General features: G+C 38.5%; 1 protein-coding gene across 1 annotated transcript in view; it reads left to right on the forward strand.

The window, feature by feature from the left end:
- Nucleotides 1-23,865, forward strand: part of DNAH11 (dynein axonemal heavy chain 11) — a 312,578-nt gene that overhangs the window by 257,674 nt on the left and 31,039 nt on the right. Inside the window, 6 exon segments of the mRNA XM_067042643.1 lie at nt 8,071-8,275; nt 9,202-9,366; nt 11,046-11,186; nt 16,112-16,282; nt 19,521-19,643; nt 23,056-23,249. Coding sequence (XP_066898744.1) covers nt 8,071-8,275; nt 9,202-9,366; nt 11,046-11,186; nt 16,112-16,282; nt 19,521-19,643; nt 23,056-23,249 — 999 coding nt within the window.

Here is a 23,865-nt window from a genome sequence, read left to right on the forward strand (position 1 = left end):
AGCTCTGCCACTAAGCTATATGACCTTGGACAAGTCATAAACTCTTTAGGTCCATAAAAAATAATCCATTGAATGATCTCTAGGGGCCCCTTCTGGCTCTAAAATTACAATTCTGCTAGGTGAGACAGAATGTGGACAGATCACTCTCTGTCCTATCCAATTAAAATATGGTGTTTTTACTGGGAAAACCCATTTTATTTCAGTTGCGAGTTCACATACTCAGTCTGTCATGTCCAAACCAGCACTTCTCAGCCAGAGAGAAAAGGGGGCAGGAGGAACCCAGTCCCTTGGAGGGATGAGTAAAAATCCTCTGGGAGCAATTCCAGCCCACATTCAGAGACCCCTGCCCCGCTTGCTTCTCAGTGCGATGCGGTGTCAGGGGCCCGAGTCCTGTTCCTGGGGGACATGGGGCTGGAGGGTGGGTTAAGAACTACTGCTTTTACAGAAGAGCTGGAAGAGAGTAGAGGTCCAAGTTTCGGGTTGCCCTTCCCACCTGCTGTTGCTTCTTCTTGGCTTTGAATTTCAAGCGCTCAGAGCTGCCTGCTGTGTTTTCTAGAAGTTACAGACTCTGGACTCCTGTCTTTCACAGAAACAACACAGTGATTGTTTTCTTTTCCCACCCCTCTGGTTAACTCCGTTGTTTTTTGGATCCTTCAAGTCAAGAGAGAGCACTAGGCGTCAGTTTATTTTTCCCAGATCGGAGATTAACCAAAAATTAACCTAGCAGCAATGACAAAACCCACTGAGTCATTATGTAGTTTTTGCCTTTCATAGATCATAAACACCCCAATTGAGGATAATTTACTATCCCTGGGAAATGTAAACCTATAAAGTAATGTTTCAGAGCGAAATAGAAAAACAGTTTTATAGGCAGATATCCTTCTCTTTGCCATCAGCACAGCAAGTTCCCCGATTAACTGTCTCTTCACAGAGAAAGTCAGCTCTGTCCCTCTAGCAGATGGATTTCTGGTTCTCACACTGGGGTATGTGAATGCCTCAGGGCATATGTAGGTATGCAAGGGAGGTTTAGAACCATAGAATCATCTCTCAGTCACCTTATGGAGTGTGGCTTTAACTGAGATGTTTGGTTTAATACATATTTGATGAGTTAAAAGCTAGTGTCACCTGCACCCAGAAGCAAAATTGTCAGAACCTCATGCTCCGTATTGGCCAGTCCCTCACTTTTTTTTTCTCGGAAACCTAGAGAGGGAAGCATGCTTAGTTGTAGCGGCTAACTGGAAAAATTGTAACTTGCTGTTACTGGGTAGTCCAGTGGCATTAGCTGCTGTTGCTTTGAGAGGAGATTATGCTGATACCACTAACTGGTGGACCCTCTAGCGTGGCGATGGGCAAGCAGCCTGTCTTGATGTGGCCCAGGAGCTGAGGATGGTTTTAAAGAGCTGTCAACAAAGAAGCATATATGGCAGAGATGTATGTGGCTGACAAAGCTTGAAATACTTACTCTCCGGCCATTTACAGAAAGAGTTCTCCAACTCCTCTACAGGGATTTCTCCATGAGGCCTGAACACCTCTGACTTTCAAGTATGTTAGTCATCTGGTTTTTTTTTTTTTAACTTTTTATTTTACATTGGAGTACGGTTGATTTACAATGTTGTGTTGGTTTCAGGTGTACAGCAAAGTGATTCAGTTATACATATACATGTATCTATGCTTTTTCAGATTCTTTTCCTAGTTAGGTTCTTACAGAGTATTGAGCAGAGTTCCCTGTGCTGTACTGTAGAATATGTTAGCCTTCTTGCTAGGGGCTTGTTTTGACTCTCAAGTACCCTCTCCATCCCCACCCACTGCACACACCTCAAATCTGAATTGACTGCGTACCGCAGTTCCTAACCCTGCCACAGTGAGCTGTCCCATTAGACAACAGTAATGAAAATACTGGACTTGATTCATTCAGTGTTCATTTAAATGTACATTTTTCAAGTGAAAAAATGTTTAAATTCTTTTTTCGTCTGGGGATAGAGGTTAGTGGTTAAAAAATGAAGTTTATGAGATGTGAATCAAAACCCAGTGAAAATTCATAAGCAAATTCAGTGTGAAATCACAGAAGGTCGTGATAGACCTGGCATTTCTCCGAGTCACTACACGAGGGAGGAATGAATTCAAACCAAGATGGAGCAGTAGTCAGAAAATCACAAGGCGACGTACACAGAGGTTTATTTTAAAGTATGAGTTTTGTTATTGTGGAGATGTAAATGAGTATAAACTTTGGAATGGCTTATGTGTGAGAACCCCAGGCAGTAATTACATGAAACCATCACTCTTGAAATTTCCATTAAAAGCCAATCATGAAAGTCTTGAAATCTAGGCTAATAGTAATATAGTGAATGACACTAGCAAAGAAAGATTTTCTCAAAACTATTTGCAAGATCAATTTTGGAAACCCTTGGACAGGGAAGCTCCGTTAATGGGAGGAATTTTGATGGTGCTGTCAATGTACATATGGTTGAATATGTCTTCAGTCAAAAAGAAGCAGATTGACTAAGAAAGGTGTCCTTATCAATTAAGACCATCCTGTAACACACCTCACTAGGCTCAAAAGTCAAGACTGAACCTCTGAGAAACTATAATTAGCACGGTTACTTACCTTACAGATTGATAAAAGCTCAAATGTAAGTGACTGACCTTTTGTTAGATTGTTGTTCATTTTTGTTCTCTTTTGGTAACACCATTACGGAGGTGTAATTCACATACCATACAACTTAATCATTTAAAGTGGGCAATTCAGTGGTTTTTAGTGTATTCATAGCATTGAGCAGTCATTACCACAATGAATTTTAGAATTGAAATCCCTAGGCAACCACTAATCTGATTTCTATCTCTAATGATTGACCTATTCTGGACATTTCATATAAATAGAATCATACAATATGTGGACTTATATGTGATTGACTTCTTTCACTTGTTTTCAGGGTTCATCTGTGTTGTAGCGTGTATCAGTACTTCTTTCCTTTTTATTGCTGAGTAATATTCCATTGTCTGGATATGACACAATTTGTTTATCCATTCATGAGTTTACAGACAGTGGGTTGTTTCCACCTTTTGGTAATTATGAATAATGCAGCTGTGAACATTTGTGTACAAATTATGTAGGGACATATGCTTCCCATTCTTTTGAGCATGTACCTAGGAGTAGAATCACTGAGTTACATGGTAACTCTATGTTTAAGATGGTGAGAAACTGAAAACTGGTTTTCAAATTGGTTGCACCATTTTACATTTCCATCAGAAGTGTATAAGCATTCTAATTTTTCTAAATCCTCACCAATACTTGTTCTTGTCAGTGTTGTTTTTTTTTTAAACAACCATCTAGTGGGTGTGAACTGGCACTTTACGGTGGCTTTGATTCGCATTTCCCTGATGACTGATGATGCTGAACATCTTTTCAGGTGCTTATTGGACATTTGTAGATCTTCTTTGGAGAAGTATCTATTCAGATTCTTTGCCTTTCTTTTTTTGGGGAGATCTTTGATCTTTATATGACCGGACATTGTAGGCACTTAATACATATTTATTTATTCAACTGGATAAGTAAAAGAATAAATGAATCAATATGTAAAATGTTGTAGTCATATACCTATTATGAGAGAGTAGGTAATAATGTTAGGGGAAACACCATGCTTGTTTTGGTAATGATTATAAGCCTCAGTGTCTAGAAGACTCTCTGACAGGCTGGCACTGTGTAGGTGTTCAGTAACTGCTTGCTGAGTGAATGAATATTTGGTTGCAATATGTTTCATGATAAAAACAAATAACTGAAGAAATTATAAGGTAATGATTATCTTAATGAGCTTGGTATCAACTGGAAGATATGTGCAAAAGTGTTAACTAGCAGCCACTCCTTGTTTCACTTTTAACAATTGGCCTGTAGTTCATTTATCTCTTGCTGTTCTCAGTGTTTCACTTTAACGGTGATATGATACTCTTTTTTGATCTTTTTTTTTTTTTTAAAGGGAAGTGTGTATTATACAGATATATTGGCTTAGAAGAGGGTTGCCACCTGAATTAAGCTTTTCTCCTTCTGGAACAAAATTAAACACTAGGAAGTCCTAAGTGAAAACAAACCAAAACTTGAAGACTTCACCATTCAACTTAATAAAAAAAAGGCTTCCAAAGTAGCTTGTTGGGAAGATTTTTCAAGCTTGGACACTTAACCAAAAACTGTGAACGATTTTTTTTTAAATTTTATTGAAGTATGTTTGATTTACAATGTTGTGTTAATATCTGCTGTAGAGCAAAGTGATTGAGTTATACATATATATTCTTTTTCATATTCTTTTCCATTAGGGTTTATCAGAGGATATTGAATATAGTTTCCTGTGCTCTACAGTAAGACCTCATTGTTTATCCATTCTAAATGTAATACTGTGTGTCTGCTAACCCCAAACTCCTAGTCCATCCCTCTCCCTCCCCACCATCCCCTTGACAACCACAAGTCTATTCTCTGTGTCTGTGAGTCTGTTTCTGTTTTGTAGATCGGTTCTTTTGTGCCATATTTTAGATTCCACATATAAATGATATCATGTGGTATTTGTCTTTCTCTTTTTGACTTACTTCACTTAGTACGATAATCTCTAGTTGCATCCATTTTACTGCAAATGGCATTATTTTGTTCTTTTTTATGGCTGAGTAGTTTTCCACTGTATATATGTACATTTTCTTTATCCATTCATCTGTCGATGAACATTTAAGTTGTTGCCATGCCTTGGCTGTTGTGAATAGTGCTGCTGTGAACATAGGGTTGCATGTATCTTTTTGAATTTCATCTGGGTATATGCCCAGGAGTGGGATTGCTGGATCATACGGTAGTTATATTTTTAGTTTTCTGAGGAACCTCCATACTGTTTTCCATAGTAGCTGCACCAACTTACATTCCCACCAACAGTGCAGGAGGGTTCCCTTTTCTCCACACCCTCTCCATCTTTTGTTATTTGTAGACTTTTTAATGATGGCCATTCTGATGATGGGAGGTGGTACCTCACTGTAGTTTTGATATGCATATCTCTAATAATTAGTGAGGCTGAGCATCTTTTTATGTGCCTACTGGCCATCTGTATGTCTTCTTTGAAGAAATGTCTATTAAGGTCTTCTGCCCATTTTTCGATTGGGTTGTTTGGTTTTTTGTTGTTGTTGCTGAGTTGTATGAGCTGTTTGTATATTTTGGAGATTAAGCCCTTGTCTGTTGCATCGTTTGCAAATAGTTTCTCCCATCCTGTAGGTTTTTTTTTTTCTTTCATTGTTTTGAATGGTCTTCTTTACTGTGCAACAGTTGTAAGTTTGATTAGGTCCCAGTGGTTTATTTTTGTTTTTATTTCTGTTGCCTTGGGAGACTGACCTAAGAAAACATTGGTATGATTTATATCAGAGAATGTTTTGCCTATGTTCTCTTCCAGGAGTTTTATGGTGTCTTGTTTTATATTTAATTTTTTAAGCCATTTTGAGTTTATTTTTGTGTATAGTGTGAGGGTGTGTTCTAGCCTCATTGATTTACATGCAGCTGTCCAGCTTTCCCAACACCACTTGCTGAAGAGCCTGTCTTTTCCACATTGTATATTCTTGCCTCCTTTGTCGAAGATTAATTGTCCATAGGTTTGTGGAGAACTGTGAAAGTTTTTGTTGAAATAGAGGATCACTACAATGGAAACAAAAGTTGAGAAATGGATGTAGACAATAGGTCATGAATCTGATCAATCTTTTGAGATTCTCAGCTGTAATAATGAAAGCTTTAGTGATTGAGTGATTTAGTGATGAAAGCTTTAGTGATTTAAAAAAACTATGATTTTTAAATAATCTTTACACACTAAAATTGTTTTATAAAAATCTCCCTGATCAAATAGAGTGGCCAGTATATCATATACCCTTTCCTCACTATTAAATGCAAGACACTTCATCTCAGAGCAAGACACAGTTATGAAACATCCACCAACAGCAGCCTAAGATATTATCACATTAGGGCATTCTGAGTATCTCTCCTCAAGTTTAAAAAGAGTTATTGCAAATATTGTGACATTTTAGTAAAGAGGATTCAGCGTTGCCCGAATGCTGAACTTATTATACAGTGTCTTTCTTTTGAATTGATCCAATTTACCAAAGTTGATAGGAAAAAAGTTTAGGAAGGTAACATCTCTCCCGTAAGTCAGTGAGATAAGTAGTCATTTTTTTCCCTCATGATTATTTAAAACACTATATTTAAATAAAAAACAATATGGGCTTTGGGTAACATTCTTATCATTGTCGTGATGATACCTCTATAATGAAAATATACACTAAATAGGGAAGAATTCAGAATTTTAGTAAGTATTTAAGGTAAAATAGAAGACTGAGAAGATGCTCCTTGCTTCAGCCATGCTCCCAGGGTCCTTAGATGAATTTTCACTCCAACACAGTTCAGGCCACTTTGATGGAAGAATTTGAGAAGTTCCAGCGTTCATGGGTTCTGTCTGTCTGATGCATGAGTGAAAAAATAACTTCCCCTTGGCTAGAGCCTCATAGCAGGTTCCTGGCAGGAAAAAGACCACAAAGTAGGCTGGAATTGTTTGATAGAGTTAACATAGTGACTATTTAGAAAAAGAATTTGTAGAGCAAAGGGTAAAGGGACCCCAGTAGAGGTGTTAAGGCTGCATAGGCTTTGCAGCAGCAGGAAGCCGTTACTGCCTCTAGGTCTGAAGGTATTACTAGGTCCTCTAAGCGGAGCTGTGGAACGGGTCATAACAGGACATAGCCTTCACCAGACCACGGCCCTGAAGCTGGCAAGATCCGCTCTACCTCTCTCCTGTACTGCTGTCTCCCGCCAGTTCTTCCATTGGCCAAGCCCATCCAAAACCCGGAGTGCAGGGGAGCCCAGGTGATAACATCTTTAGGAACTAGCTACCAGCATCTGAGGTAGAGAAAAATCAGGCCCTCCCCTCTGCGGGGGAGACCGCATTCATTCATAGCTTTGCTTGCAATTACAGAAACCACATCTATCTAGGTGAAGCAAAACAGAGACTATTAGAATGCTACAGGGTACCATGGCAACTGAGGGGACGATGCAGCCAGGCTTCAAGGAAGAGGGGACCTGGAAGCCCCGAACATGCTTCCTTTGTGTTACTCTTTCATCTGAATACGGGTTTACTTCTTCTTTTCTGGGTCACCAGGACGGTCCTCCTCTGCTGCTTGGTTCACCAGCAAGACAGTGACTTCAACACGAGCTTGGCTCCAGTTCCAACTCTCTCTTCTCCCTGTCCCAATACTAAATCCCAGGAAAGGTTACTCTGGTTGGAACAGATCCGATGAAATACCTGCTTCTGGGTCCCCGTGGCCAGAGGAACAGGGACACAAAAAGAAGCGTGGTCACTGAAAGCCCATCCCTGTGTGAGACGGAGCTTGCAAGAATGTTGTCCATGCATCCCACACAACAGGCTTCCTAAACTTTGCTTCTGAGCCAGTGCCCAAAGTATTAAGACTGGGTAAAGTGCCCAAGGAATTTGTATGTTTTTAATTTTTATTGAAAAATTTTTTTTGCCACCATTACTCATAGTCACATGACAAGGGCTTAGAAAAAAGGATCTCTTCTGCCTAATTTTAAGTAGCTTGAATTAAGCATGTTTAAGGACAAGTCTGCGTATTTTTCATGTACATAAATTTTATGTGTGTATGTATAGACACACATATATACACATACATAAATGCATACATACTCATTTTAGTTTATCCTTAAAGAATAGCAATGTTTAATAGAAGGTTAATCACAGAAAGCATAATATAGTAAATAAAGCTAGTATTTGTTGTTACAGATTCTTTATATGATTTATTGTATTTAATTGTTACAGTGACACTATGAGGTGAGTACTACTATTATCACTGTTTTCCATGTAAGGAAACTTAATCACATAGAGGTTTCGCAGATCATTTCTATTCCTCTTACACTTTAGGGAAACAGAGAGTAGATGAAGAATCGTAAATCACCTGGTTTTACGGCCTGTATACATCACTAGAATACAGGAATGGAGTGACACCTTCATATCAGTTATGGTGCACGAGAGTCTCCTGTCTTTGTTGTGCCCCCTTTAGGTATATCAAGATTGGGGATAAAGAGTGTGAATTTCACCGCAACTTTCGTCTTATCCTTCACACAAAACTGGCAAATCCTCACTATAAGCCAGAATTGCAAGCTCAGACAACCCTCCTCAATTTCACGGTCACAGAAGATGGTCTGGAAGCCCAGCTGCTGGCAGAGGTTGTCAGTATTGAAAGGCCAGATTTGGAGAAACTTAAGGTAAAAGTTATGAAATCATCCCCCCAACACTTATTCAGTGCACAAATTATACTGCCAGACACAGGAGTGTAAGATGGCATGCCTGCCCTCCAGGATCTTTCAGTCTAATTGAGAAAAACGAGGGTGTATCTGAACAGTCAAGTAGCAACTCAAGGGTATTTCTGATAAGTAGTTAGGATTGTGCCACAGGAAATGGGCTAGTTGTAGGTCTTGTTTGATGCAGGTGACTAGGGCAAGCAAAGACACATACTAGTCATGGAAAGCAGGGCTAGAGAAGCAGGTACGTGCCCTGGAAGGTTAGAAGGAAGAGAGGGATCTCTTTTCCTCTGCCCAGGGTAGAGAGCTATCTCTTCCTCTGATCAGGGTAGAGAGGGCTCTCTTTCTCTCTGCCCAGGTTACAGAGGAATCTTCCCCATGCTTCCTCTGCCTAAGAGATTGCCTGGGCCCCCGGGAGTTTTTAACTCTCAAGCTCTGCCTCCAGGAATTACTTGATGACTACTTAAATGTTCTTGAGAACCCGTGATTATCTGTATCCACCCATCTCTGTAGTTTTCAGGGTGACAGTTGCCCTGTGACCTCAGTTCTCTGATGGGTAAGTAAGGGCTGGTATGTTTAGCTTTTTTCCTGTGTGAGGATGGAAATAATGACTTTTCTCTCTTTCAATTTGAAGCAGAAACCAGAAGTTTCTTCCTATAGGTTAAATGAATGATATGATATATGGTCATGCTCTGGACCCTGGAGTGCAACCAGCTCTTACCATGCCTTCTGAATGTTCTTTAAAAGAATTTTTAAAATTTTTGATTAGTACAATTTTAATGCTAAGTGTGTTTTATTATATATGATTCCATGAAATTGATGATTAAGGAAACTCTGCTTAAAACCATGAATTTAATCACTTTTCTCACATTTTTCTTGGTTTGCTTTAGTTGGTTTTGACAAAGCGCCAAAATGACTTTAAGATAGAGCTGAAGTATCTAGAGGACGACCTCTTTCTGCGTCTCTCTGAGGCAGAGGGGAGCTTTCTAGATGACACCAAACTGGTAGAGAGCCTGGAGAGAGCAAAGGCCACCGCGGCAGAGGTAGAGTGCAAGGTAGGAAAAGGCAAAGGCTGCCTGGCGGGGTTTAATGCTCTATTTGAATGAAGTGCTCGGGGTGAAATTGTAATCCAACTTGGCCATTCTCGAAGAGTACTGACACTTTGTGGAATTCCGGTCTTTTCATAAACTGCCCTTAAAAAGTGGACTGTGTGGGGTTCTGAATGGAGATAGAGGTGGTTGAACTTGTGCTTCTCCCTAACGCAACAAAGATCCACTCTTTCAGATTAGACTCTGTCAGGCTATTCTTTTTTTCCTGAGTGACTAAATTTGAAGAAAATTGGGCCCTGCTGGCTTATGTAGTCTAAAATCTTAAAAGGCTTAGCCTCCTTTGGGAAACCGACATCCTACAGTCTCATCACAGTCTTCCTGGTCTGTTGTACATTTTAGAGAAATACTTAGAGTTGAAGTTTTGTTTACAGGCCTGCAGTGCTGGGAGACTGAGCAAGGGGTGATCTCCTGCTGCTCTCAAATGCACTATTCTCCCAGGAAAGTGACATTTCCTAAAAGCTAGAAAAAAATGTTCATTTAGTAGACTTCCTTCTGAACATCCAACATGTGTCCCAGTGTGCCTTATGCACTTTGGACGTTCACAAATGGCCACTGGCCCTTAAAATGCTGATGTTTCGAAATGAGAGGAACACTCATTTGTTTTCTGGGGTATCCTCATTACTAAGTAATCTATTAATTACCCAGCCAAGGCTGTGTCACCACACATCCAATATATTTGTCTTAGTTTAAGCGAGGAAATGGAATCCCAGATTACTCTATCCTTTTAAGTAAGTGAATTCTAGGTGGCTGCTAAGATGGTAAAGATTAGAGCAATTAAGTAAATTAGGTCTTAGCTTTGAAGTTACCTTCTAATTGTCTCTTAAAATGACTCTTCCTATCTTCCTAATATATTGTCATGTTGGGACTTCCCTCTCTGCTCTACATTTTCTCTATTTCCGTTTACATACAAGTATGATGAATGAAGTCTATAAAAAAAAGGTTCGACAAATACTGTATCTTATAAAGCCGTAGGACCAGCAGTAATCCTAGACAGAAGAGATTTGTGTCTTGAATAAAAATGAATATGTTAGTTGACGATGATGTGCATGTTTAATTATCTCTCTGAATGTCCCCAGAGGCTAATACAAAGATAAACTAAATGGAACTATATGAGCATATGGACGATCTGGTGCAAAGTCAGGTGTAGAGAGTCACGAGAGTCTTACTATAAAGGCTTTTTAGTAAGCACGGCTGTTGGATATTTTACTGACCTTGGCTGCTTTTGTATACCTTGTTGACTAATAAAGTTATTGGCATTGAATTGACCCAGCAGACTTTTCACTATCCCTGGGAGGTGATATAGCTGGGTTATTAACCCCTGAAAGAGAGAGGGGAGGCAGGAAGGTGACATTACTCAGAATAAATTCTGTAGAACCAAAAACAATCAGGTTTGTTTACTCTGTAATCATTAACACAGCTAGAGTTATGTCCATTCTCACTTAAAACTCAGCTTATAAAAAGATTATTTTAAAATATGAATTTTATGATTTTAGAAAAGCCCAAGCACAGAGATACCATACATGTTATTTATTTTAATACTACTAATTTCTCATTTCAGATATGTCCCTTCCATCACATAGACAATATGACGAGTAAGTTACTTATGTTGTCTGATCCCACCGTAGGTCATTGAAGCTGAAGAAAATGAAAGAAAAATCAACGAGGCCCGACAATGTTACAGACCAGTGGCAGCAAGAGCATCTCTGCTTTATTTTGTTATTAATGACCTCAGAAAAATCAACCCCATCTATCAATTCTCTTTGAAGGTAATGATGACTAAGCTAAGAAAAAATTTAAACTTGAGGAGTTCAACTTGTTTCTGGAAGTTTAGAATTTATTTTTAAGCAATCAGTGCATCCAGTAAGGAATCTCCAGGACCTAGCTAGCAAAACAAAAACGAGGCAGAGAAAAAAATCCTCACTTTTCTCAGTAACTTTCATTTATAATTTTCAATAAGGCTTTGAGATAATTAAACTGTGCAACATCACAGTACCTAGTTTTTGTTCTTAAGCAGAGTCTTAAGGAGTTTAATATATATATAAGGGAATTCTCCTGGAGGCTCCTCTACTTTTCTTATGAAAGTGTACCTGTTTCATAAAAAGATTTTGCGTTTTATTTTGGTATAGAGGGATAAAAAGTGAGAATAACTATTCATTGAGCCATTGTTACATGCAAGGCATGTTCATACTTTGGGTGCATTCTTATGCCTGAAACATCTCATTAAAGTATATTATTTTATCCCTATTTTGAAAACTAACATGTTCAGATTTTAAATAAATTGCCAAAGAATTCACATTTCATAATTGTAAGAGTCAGGATTTGAACCCAAGGCTGATTCCAAAGCCCATGCTCTTTACTTTGTACCATTCTGCCTCTGGGCAGTATTCATTCATTCTATCATTCAGTTTTTAAACAAATAGCTATTGAGATCAATGATAGTGCCAGATGCTGTGCTGGTTACTGAGTGTACAGTTTGGAAAACACAGATATGAGTGGAGATATGTAGATGTGTGTGTGTATAAAAGTGACAAATACAGTGCGAGGGGCTGTTAGGCTCAGGGAAGACCTCCGAGGAAGTGAGATCATAGCTGATTGCTAAAGGTTACACAGGATTTGGCTGTGTAAAGAGTGTTTGGAGAAAAAAATGATGTGTGAGACAGGAAAGAGTTTTTGAGATTCCAGGTGAATGAATCTGTGTGGCTGGAGGGTAATGAGTGAGGGAGAAGATGGCAAGACATGAGTCCTGAGAGGTAGGAGGGTCTAGATCACATGAGGTCTATGCTGGGGAGTTTGGATTATAGCGTGTGGGCCAAAAGAAGCCATTGAAAGGCTGTAAGCAGATAACTTCCATGATGGCAGAAGACTCAGAAGTGAATAGACTTACGGTTTGAAGCTAGAATAATCAGCCCTTGCGAGATGGATTGGATATGGGAAAAAATAAAGAGGAAGAGTCGAGAATAACTAGCAAGTGTCTAGTAATGTGAAACACGTGCAGAAATTCTGAGAAGCACAGTGGGGTTGGATTTCAGAACAGCTGCAGGGTAGAAGGAGAAAAATAACACAGCCCAGGATTACTCAACTACCAAAACTAGACTAAGGTATTACAAGGAAAGAAAACTACAGAGCAGCCCCCGCCAGCATAATCTATAATGCTCAAGTGGGATTTATGCCAGGAATGCAAGTTGGTTAAGCATTAAAAAGCAACACAATGTAATTCTTCATATTAATAGAATAAAAAAGAGAAAAATCATAATAACTTCAATGGATGCAGACAAAGAAATTGACAAATTTCAACACCTGGTTAAAAAAGAAAAAAAAAACTGAGCAAACTGGGAATAGATGGTAACTTCTCTGTGTGATAAAGGGCATCTGTAAAAATTTTCAGCTAACATTATACTTAATGTTGAAAAATTGAATGCTTTCCCCTAAGATCAGGAACAAAACGATGATGTCTTCTCTTAACACTTCTATTCAGTACTGTGCTGGAGGTTATAGCCAGTGAAGGAATACAATAAAAGACACAGAAATTTTAAAAGAGAAGAAAAACTGTCTTTTTTTTTCACAGATGACCTGACCATTTATGTAGAAAATCATAAGAAATCTACAAAAAAGCTGAAGTGAGTTTTTAGCAAGATGGCAGGATATAAAATCAATATACAAAATTCATTGTATTTCTATATATGAGGAACAAACAATTGAAAAATAAAAGTAATACCTCAGTAGTATTTACAATAGCTTCCAAATCTTGGAACTCTTAGGGATAATTTTAACAAAACAAATACACATCTGCATACTAAAAGCTACAAAACATTGTTTAGAAAATTAAAGGAGGTCTAACTCAATGGTGAGAGAGACCATGTTTGTGGCTTGGAACAGTCAATATTGTTAAGATTTCAGTTCTCTCCAAATTAATCTACAGTTTTAATTCAGTCTTAATCAAAATCCAAGAAGGCTTCTTTTGTAGGAATTGGCAAACTGATTCTAAAATTTGTGTAGAAATGCAAAGTATTTAAAAATAACTAAATAATGAAAAAGAAGAACAAATGTGTAAGACTTACAGTACATGATTTTGAGACTTATTACACTTATTGGCCTAAAGAAAAATACACTGATCAATGGCACAGAACAGACAGTCCGGAAGCAGACCCACAAATGTATGGTCAACTGATTTTTTGCAGTGAATGCCAATGAAGAGGGGATAGTTTTTACAAGTGGTGCTGGGATGACTGGATATCCACTTGGAATAAAATGAACCTCAGCCACTACATTACTCCATATACAAAAGGAGCTCAAAATGAATAAGCTAAACTATAAAATTTCTAGGAAAACAATAGAAGAAAATGTTTGGGCTTTGGGTTAGGCAAAGATTTATTCTTAGGATACCAGAGAAAGAAAAACATTGATAAATTGAACCTTATCAAATTAAAAATTTATCGTCTTGAAAAGACATGAAGAAAATGAAAAGACAAGCCATAGACCAGTAAGTTATTTCCAATACATGTATTTAACAAAGAACTTATATCAGAATAGAAAACTCAATAGTAAGACAATGCAATTAAAAAATAGAAAGCTTTGCCCATGTATACTAAGACATAAGTATTGCCCACAAGCCCATTTTTAAGATGCTCAGCAGTCATCAGAGAAATGCAGAGTAAAAGCAGAATGACGTATTACTGTATACCCAATAGAATGGCTAAAATTTTACAAGACTGTCAGTAACAAGTGTTAGCACCGATGTGGTACTGCAAATCTTTCATGTTGCTGGTGGGGATGCAAAGTGTTAAAGCCATTTTGGAAAACAATTTGTTAGTTTCTCATAAAGTTATACATACACTTACAAAACGATCCTAACATTTTTACTCTAAGTATTTACCCAAAGGAAATGAAAACATATTCAAAAACAAAGTACTACAAGTACATACTTATATGATCCTAAAATGAATCTGGTGCGACAGAAACACTCAGCAGTGGGCAGGGGTAGGTATGGTGGGAATGGATTGCAGCGAGGCACATGAGAACTTCTGGCGTGGGGGGATGACATAAATAGAACGTTTCTACATTTTGATTGCAGTGATTGTTACGGAAGTATATACATTTGTCAAAACTCGAGCTGTATACTTAATGGTGCATTTTATTGTGTGTAAATTAAAATGTAAATATTGAGTACTTTGTTAATACCTTCTTACCAATATTTACTATATGTCTGTCATTGTAGGGTTTTACTTTCAGTCACATATACATAATTCAAGCCCAATCAGTCTGTGGTCTTTGGTCCCTGTCCACCAGTCAAAAAATTTAATATTTTATGTTATATCTATTTATAGATATAGATATTTAGATATATTTACCTATGTATTTAAATATATGTAGATATATGTAAAAATCTATTCAGCTCCATTGTTACCAGGGCATACGATAGAGTAAGAAAGAAATATTGAGTGATTTTAAAAAGAACAAGATAATTAAAGGGGATCACAAAAGTACCTGGGTGGAATAATAGAAACAAAAAAATAGCCTGTTAAAAAATGGGCAAAGAACTTGAATAGACATTTTTCCAAAGAAGACATACAAATGACCAATAAGCATTTGAAAAGATGCTCAACATCACTAATCTTTAGGAAAATGCAAATCAAAATCACAATGAGATACCATTTCACAACTATTAAGATAGCTACAATATTTTTTAAAAAGAAAAAGAAAGAAAGAAAATACCAAGTGTTGGCAACTATCTGGAGAAATTGGAACCCTTGTGAACTGTTGGTAGGATTGTGAAACGGTGCAATTACTTTGGAAAACAATATGACAGTTCTTTTAAAAAAATTGCCATATGATTCAGCAACTCCACTTCTGGACATATACCCAAAAGAATCAAAATATGGTCTCAGAGATATTTGTACACCTATGTTCATAGCATTATTCACAACAGACAAAAGGTGGAAGCAAACCAAATGTCCATCACTGGGTGAACAGATAAATAAAATGTTGTATGTACACACAATGGAATATTATTTAGCTTTAAAAAGGAAGGCTAAATTCTGACACATGCTACAACATAGATGAATGCTGCAGACATTATACTAAGTGATACAAGCCTGTCACAAGAAGACAAATAGTATATAATTCCACTATGTTAGGTATCTAGAGCAGTCAAACTTATAGAAACAGAATGTAGAACAGTGATTGCCAGGGGCTGGAGGGAGAGGGAATAGGGAGTTATAATTAAATGAGTTTTTTAAATGAGCTGTTGTTTAACAGTGTTTCAGTTGTTCAAGAAGAAAACATTTTGGAGATTGGTTGTACCACAATGTGAAAATACTTAATACTACTTAACGGTACACTTAAAACTATTAAGACAGTAAATTTACACTTTGGGTGCTTTACCACAATTAAAAATAAAAATATAAATTTTTTTAAAGTGCATGGGTAGAAGAAGAGAGGACAGTGCAGTTCAATTGGTTAGGGAGGAAATGTGGGTAGATTTTATGAAATAATGTTAAAAAATAATAGTAATGGCAGCAAACTTTCAGTGAGAACTTACCATGCGCCGGAAGCTGTTCTAAGAGCTCACAGAATCTTTGTAAAAACCTGTCCCATTCTCTCTCCCCATAGTAAACTGTAGCCTGTGTGCCTGAGACTAGCTAGACATCCAGCCACCAGTTGTCACCCTTTAACGGTCACTTGTATTCCCCAGGCTTTCAACATGCTGTTCCACAGAGCCATCGAGCAGGCCGACAAGGTAGAGGACACACCGGGACGCATCTCAGTCCTGACCGAGAGCATCACCCACGCCGTCTTCCTCTACACCAGCCAGGCGCTGTTTGAGAAGGACAGACTCACCTTCCTGTCCCAGATGGCTTTTCAGGTAAGGAAATCAGTCACTCAGAAGCAGCCCCAGAACCAAAGTCATGCATCTCTGTTTATTATGTACTGCTGCTGAAGGGAAGTTTTTTTGAAAGCTCTTTGCAGCATGAGGAGAGTTTCCATTTCGTAGAGGGAACTTGGGCATATGACAACCTGCTAGTAGGTCAGGGTGCATTGGTTTGGGTGGGTTTGCACTTTGGGCAGCCACATCAGCTGTCATCCTGGAGAACAGGTCAATGAGACATTGGCCTCACCTTCCCAGGTCCTGTACAGACCTCCCAGGTACTACCGGGGAGTTCCTTGGAGAGAATCTCAAGCTCAGCTTTCCAGATCTGAGTGCTCCTAGGAGATTTTCAGAGCCCCTTTCAAAAACAGTGAATGGGTGAAAGGAGCTCCACATTTCACACTCCTACCTTCAGTGAGATCTACTACCCTTTTACGCTTTTATTATTTATTTATTTTTGCTGTATGCGGGCCTCGCACTGTTGTAGCCACTCCCGTTGCGGAGCACAGGCTCCGGACGCGCAGGCTCAGCGGCCATGGCTCACGGGCCCAGCTGCTCCACGGCATGTGGGATCTTCCCGGACCGGGGCACGAACCCACGTCGCCTGCATCGGCAGGCGGACTCTCAACCACTGCGCCAGCAGGGAAGCCCCCTTTTACTCTTTTTGATGTGGACTTCTGCAATAGATTCTGTTTAAATAAAAGTGCCCGTGATGAGAAAGAAACATTGAGGACCACATTCCTAGATGAAATAAGAATGTGGTCCTTTTATTAGTTCACTTGCTGTGTAACTTTTTCTATCAGTTCCAAACGTGATGAAAGATGTCATTTCTTTTGTGTCCTCCCGAGTGCCTTGCTCAAAGAAGGCATTTTAAAATACCTGCTCTTCAGGGAGATCAGCTTGGTGCCTTGTGACCACCTAGAAGGGTGGGATAGGGAGGGTGTGAGGGAGACGCAAGAGGGAGAGGATATGGGGCTATATGTATGCATATAGCTGATTCACTTTATTATATAGCAGAAACTAACACAACATTGTAAAGCAATTATACGCCAATAAAGATGTTAAAAAAAATAAAATGAAATAAAATACCTGCTGTTGATAGTGATAAATTATCACTTCTTTCAATACTTTTGGTATTAATAGATTCCTTTGGGTTAAAAAAGTAATATGTGGGTGTAATCATTTTATAATGTATGTGATAAACAGGAGAAATACATTACAAAATGAATTTTTTTTCTTTTCAATTTTCTCCCAATTTTATTGAGAGATAATTGACACATGACATATTATGTGTTCAGTGTAATGATCTTATATATGTATATGTTATGAAATGATTACCCAATAAGTCTAGTTAATATTCATCACTGTACATAGTTACCTTTTTTTATCCATGATGAGAACTTTTAAGATTTACTCTTTTAGCAACTTTCGAATATGCAATACAGTAGTGTTAACTATAGTCACGATGCTGTACATTACATCCCAGGACTTATGTTATAACTGACAGTTTATACCTTTTGACTAGCTTCATCCATTTCTACACCCCTCAGCACCCACCTCTGACAACCACCAGTTTGTTCTCTGTATCTGTGATTCTGTTTTTTAAGTTTCCACATACAAGTGAGATCATACAGTGTTTATCTTTCTCTGTGTGACTTTTTTCCTTAGCATAATGCCCTAAAGGTCCATCCTTACTGTTGCAAATGACAGGGTTTCCTTCTTTTTATGGCTGAATAATATTCCATTATATATATGTGTGTGCATACACACACATTATACACACACACACACATATATACCACATTTTCTTCATTCATCCATATATGGACACTACACTCAGGTTGTTGTTTTATGTCTTGGCTATTGTAAATAATGCTGCAGTGAACCTAGTACAGATATCTTTTTGAGACAGTGATTTCATTTCCTATGAATATACACCCAGAAGTAGAACTGCTGGATTCTGTAATAGTTGTAGTTTTAATTTTTTTGAGGCACGTCCATACAATTTCCCATAGTAGCCACTGCAGTTTACATTCCCACCAACAGTGCACACATCCTCACCAGCATTTGTCATCTCTTGTCTTTTTGCTAATAGCCATCCTAACAGGTGTGAGGTGATATCTCATGTGTTTTTGATTTGCATTTTCCTGATGATTAGTCATGTTGAGCACTCTTTCATGTATCTGTCAGCCATTTGTATGCCTTCTTTGGTAGAATGCCTATTCAGTTCCTCTGCCTATTTTTTAATCAGATTGTTTGTGGATTTTGCTGAAATTTTTGTGTTTATACATATTGCTCATGAACAGTAATGGACCAGGGGTGATAAAACATGACATGCATATACATGTGTGCACATCTATTGAAAACTTCTTTTTAGAATATCTAGGTAAATTATAATCTATGTGAAATACTGACAGTCTACATAAGTCAAATCTTCATATATACGTGGACAATTTCTTGTTTGTTGAAGTAAATCAAATTGAATTAAGAAAAATTATCCAATAAGATAATATTTTGATACATATTACCACCCATAATGCATTTTGAAAATATCTAGAATTTTAAAATAGCACAAACCTCAAACATTTTACCTGCTTAATTTTGTAAGGTGTTATAGTTTTTATGAGGAAATTAGAAATATTTCATTTGTGCCCTCCACTCAAGTGTTCTATGGACTCCTAAACAGTTCTGTAACCAGCATGTCTAAAGGTTCAGTTCGTGATGTGTTTGTTTAGTTGTATCTGTAAAACAACAATTTCCAGTTTTTCTCAACATAATCTCACATATAAGAAAAATCTTTAATACATCTTGCAGTTTATTGGATATAATTTCTATACCAGGACTAACTTACAATACTAGTTTTACCTTTTGTTTTGTAATTCAATCCATTGTCATCTGAGGCTTTTTCAATTTGTGTAATGAGTTTCAAGACAGGTTTGATCTAACGGTAGAAGGCTAAATATGAAAGCATATTTCAAATATGCTGCTAATAGGCACAGGTATTAAAATGGAAATAAACCAGGCTTAGTAATTATTTGCCATTAGATTTACAATCAGTATTTTGAGATCATGAGCATAATCTAAGTTTCCTTATTTCAACTACAGAACAGATATATATCTATAGGAATTCTCAGAAGACTTATTTCTGCCTGTTCAGTCATATCTATTAAGTGGTGACTGCGTCCTTGATTTTGATGCAAGCCAAATGACCTTTTCAATTTTGTGTACTCTCAAGATTTTGCTGAGAAAGAAAGAGATAGATCCTCTTGAATTGGATTTCCTGCTTCGGTTCACAGTTGAATACACTTACATGAGTCCTGTTGACTTCCTAACTAATCAGTCATGGAGCGCTATTAAGGTATGTTAGGAACATGATTTTTCAATTGCTAAATCTTGTTTCAAATCTCTGTTCTCTAAAATGTAGAAATGTAGTTTAAAAAATACAGGTGATATACACCATTTCAGTTGTAGATATATGCTATCTTTAATTTTTTGAAGAACTTCCCATACTCTTTTCCATAGTGGCTGCACCAATTTACATTTCCACAAATATCTACTAGTTTCCCTTTTCTTATTTGGAGGTAAAGGAACTTGTGACTTATTTATGGATGGGAAAGTTGTTAATAAATATGTATAATGTATAGGACCTTTGGTTAAAGTCGAGGAATATATTGGGTTGGCCAAAAGGTTCATTTGTTTTTTTCCATAAATGGCTCTAGTAGCACTTAGTTGTCTTTAATTCATTCAAAACCATTTTGTTAGATTGTATGTGACAGCTGTCATATCAGCATGCATTTAAAGAAGACGACTTATCGGGCTTCCCTGGTGGCGCTGTGGTTAAGAATCTGCCTGCCAGTGCAGGAGACATGGGTTCGAGCCCTGGTCCTGGAAGAGCCCACATGCCGCAGAGCTACTGAGTCCGTGCGCCACAACTACTGGGCCTGCGCTCTAGAGCCTGTGAGCCACAACTACTGAAGCCCCCACACCTAGAGCCCATGCTCCACAACAAGAGAAGCCCACCTACCGCAACGAAGAGTAGCTCCTGCTCACCGCAACTAGAGAAAGCCCGCGCGTAGCAACGAAGACCCAATGCAGCCAAAGATAAATTAATTAACTAATTAATTTTTTAAAAAGACTTACCCAAATTGGTGAATTTGGGGCTTCCCTGGTGGCACAGTGGTTGAGAATCTGCCTGCCAATGCAAGGGACACGGGTTCGAGCCCTGGTCTGGGAAGATCCCACATGCCGAAGAGCATCTAAGCCCGTGCGCCACAACTACTGAGCCTGCACTCTGGAGCCCGCGAACCACAACTGCTGAGCCTGCCTGCCACAACTACTGAAGCCTGTGCACCCTAGAGCCCGTGCTCCGCAACAAGAGAAGCCACTGCAATGAAGAGCCTGTGCACTGCAACGAAGAGTAGCTCCTGCTCGCCGCAACTAGAGAAAGCCCACGTGCAGCACTGAAGACCCAACAAAGCCAAAAAGAAATCATTTTTTTTTAATTGGTGAATTTTTGTGTAGCCATTTTACTATTAAAGATGGAAGAAAAAAAGCAACATTTTCATCATATTATGCTTTATTATTTCAAGAAAGGTAAAAATGCAACCGAAATGAAAAAAAAGATTTGTGCAGTGTATGGATAAGGTGCTGTGACTGATCGAACGTGTGAAAAGTGGTTTGCAAAGTTTCGTGCTGAGGATTTCTCACTGGACGATGTTCCACAGTCGGGTAGACCAGTTGAAGTTGATAGCGATCAAACTGAGACGTTAATTGAGAACAATCAACATTATACCATGGGGGAGGTAGCCAACATACTCAGAATATCCAAATCAAGCGTTGAAAATCATTTGCCCCAGCTTAGTTATGTTAATTGCTTTACTGTTTGGGTTCTACATAAGTTAAGCAAAAAAAAAAAAAAACCTTCTTGACCGTATTTCCACAAGCGATTCTCTACTTAAACGTAATGAAAATATTCCGTTTTTAAAACAAATTGTGGCGGGTGATGAAAAGTGGATACTGTACAATAATGTGCAATGGAAGAGATCGTGGGGCAAGCGAAATGAGCCACCACCAACCACACCTAAGGCCGGTCTTCCTTCATCCAAAGAAGGTGATGTTGTGTATATGGTGAGATTGGAAGGGAGTGTCCTCTATTATGAGATCCTTCCGGAAAATCAAACGATTAATTCCAACAGGTACTGCTCCCAATTAGACCAACTGAAAGCAGCACTCGATGAAAAGCATCCAGCATTAGTCAACAGGAAACACATAATCTTCCGTCAGGATAATGCAAGACCGCATGTTTCTCTGACGACCAGGCAAACACTGGTACAGCTTGGCTGGGAAGTTCTGGTTCATCAGCCATATTCACCAGACATTGCACCTTCGGATTTCCATCTTTACAAAATTCTCTTAACGGAAAAATTTTCAATCCCCTGGAAGACTGTAAAAGGCACCTGGAACAGTTCTTTGAAAAGATAAAAGTTTGGGGAAGATGGGATTATGAAGTTGCCTGAAAAATGGCAGAAGGTAATGCATTGTTCAGCAAAGTTCTTGGTGAAAATGAAAAATGTGTCTTTTATTTTTACTTAAAAAACAAAAGTACTTTTTTGTCAACCCAATGAATAATCTTTTTTCAGTTGACCTGAATCTAGTTTCTTTATTTTGTTTTCTTTTTTATAATATTTCTTTGCTTTTTCAAAATAGTTTTGTTAATTTATACAGCAATATAGTAATTTACTATCATTGTAAAATGTTTAAGCAGAGCAGAATGCTGTAGAGGAAAAAGTGGTAGTATTCTTCAACCCCAATCATCAATCGTTACTCCATTTTTCTGTTAGAAGATCCTAGTATTAAAAGTTTATTCTCTGAGGTTCTGGAATTCCTCAGAGATGCTCAGCATAGGCTAAGTTTCACCCTACTCTTTTTTTCTAAAGCAGAAACATTTCTATGTATTAAAAATAACTATGTTATTCCTTATTTTTATAATGCGTTTAGATTTTTTTTAAATATTTGTTTGTCTGCGTGGGCTGTTCGCTGCAGCGCACGGGCTTCTCTCTAGTTGTGGCGTGCGGGTTTTCTCTTCTCAAGTTGTGGCGCACGGGCTCCAGGACACGTGGGCTCTGTAGTTTGCAGTAAGCAGGCTCAGTTGCCCCATGGTATGTAGGATCTTAGTTTCCCGACCAGGGGTTGAACCCATGTCCCCTGCATTGGAAGGCGGATTCCTTACCACTGCACCACCAGGGAAGCCCCCTAGGTTTTATTTTTTAATAGAATTTTTAATTAGATTATTACTTTAGAATTATAAGTTCAAGTTCAGTTGTGTATCAGTCAGGCTCTTGGCAGAAAACAAATGTCACGTGAAAGTGTGATTTTTAAGAAAAGTTGAACAAAGAGTGTATTTTTGGGGGGGAGAGAGCCTACCTTTGGAACCTGTGGCATTCTGTAAAGAAACATAGCCACTGCCAAACTATGTCACCACAGGAAAGAGCTGGGGAAGAAATACCCTCGCCTCTCTTCTCCAGCCCTCTTGCCAGTGCTTCCCATTGGTGAAACCCAACTGGGCTAGAGAACCAGGGAGCTTTGTTCAAGTCATCCTTAGCAATCACCCTCTTTGCAGGGCAGGAAAGGGTACAGAGTAAATCTAGAGAGGAAACAAACACTATCCAGCACAAGTTACTTACACAGGGTTTGTTTGATACATTCATCTTTATCTCAAACTCTAAGCTATTTTACACCCCATTCCCATCTGTTCCCCTACTGTATTACAGGCAGTAGCCCTCATGGAAGAGTTCCAAGGCCTAGACCGAGATGTGGAAGGATCAGCCAAGCAGTGGAGGAAGTGGGCAGAATCCGAGTGTCCAGAAAAAGAAAAGTTACCACAAGAGTGGAAGAAGAAAAGTTTAATACAGAAGCTGATTATTTTGAGAGCAATGCGCCCTGACAGAATGACATATGCTCTCAGGTGGGTGCAGTTAGCGCTTTGGGAAATGCAGGTTAACCTAGAGGAAACTTTGTCTTGAGGACTAGAAGTATCTGGTGGAGGCATTATGGTTCATGTTCATGAAAAGTGATTCTGCAGAAATTTTTATATTGCAGTCACTACTTTTTGTTCAAATCTGCTAAACATTGAACAGTGTGCTAGTCTATCGGCAGACTGAGCGTGTTCTTCCTGGAAAGCTTAATTCTGAAATCAATTGGGGAAACAGGGAACCTATGGAAATATTCTAGGAATAGAGCTGAAGAGGTCAGAGGACAGGAACATGCATTACCCAAGTGTGATTCCCATTGTTTTTATTTAGAGCAGCCCTTTGGCTCCAAAGATTTTGCACATCAAACAAAAAATGAATGCCTTTTGTGGATTCACTCATAGTCCTATAACTTTACAACCAACAGGATTTAAAAGCAGAAATGCCTGTCTACATCTTGGTTTAAGTGTTCCTTTCCTTTGCCCTTTTCGCTTCTAAATGGTAATATGGTGCTTAATTCTAATTTGAGTTCTCAGGTTCCTTCCCTAGCCGGCTGCTTTTTCGTCAGCAGCATTCACTTGCCTCAGGTTTTGTCCTTTGCTTTGTCTATTC

Source organism: Kogia breviceps, chromosome 9 (assembly GCF_026419965.1).
Source record: "Kogia breviceps isolate mKogBre1 chromosome 9, mKogBre1 haplotype 1, whole genome shotgun sequence".
Lineage (NCBI taxonomy): Eukaryota > Metazoa > Chordata > Mammalia > Artiodactyla > Physeteridae > Kogia > Kogia breviceps.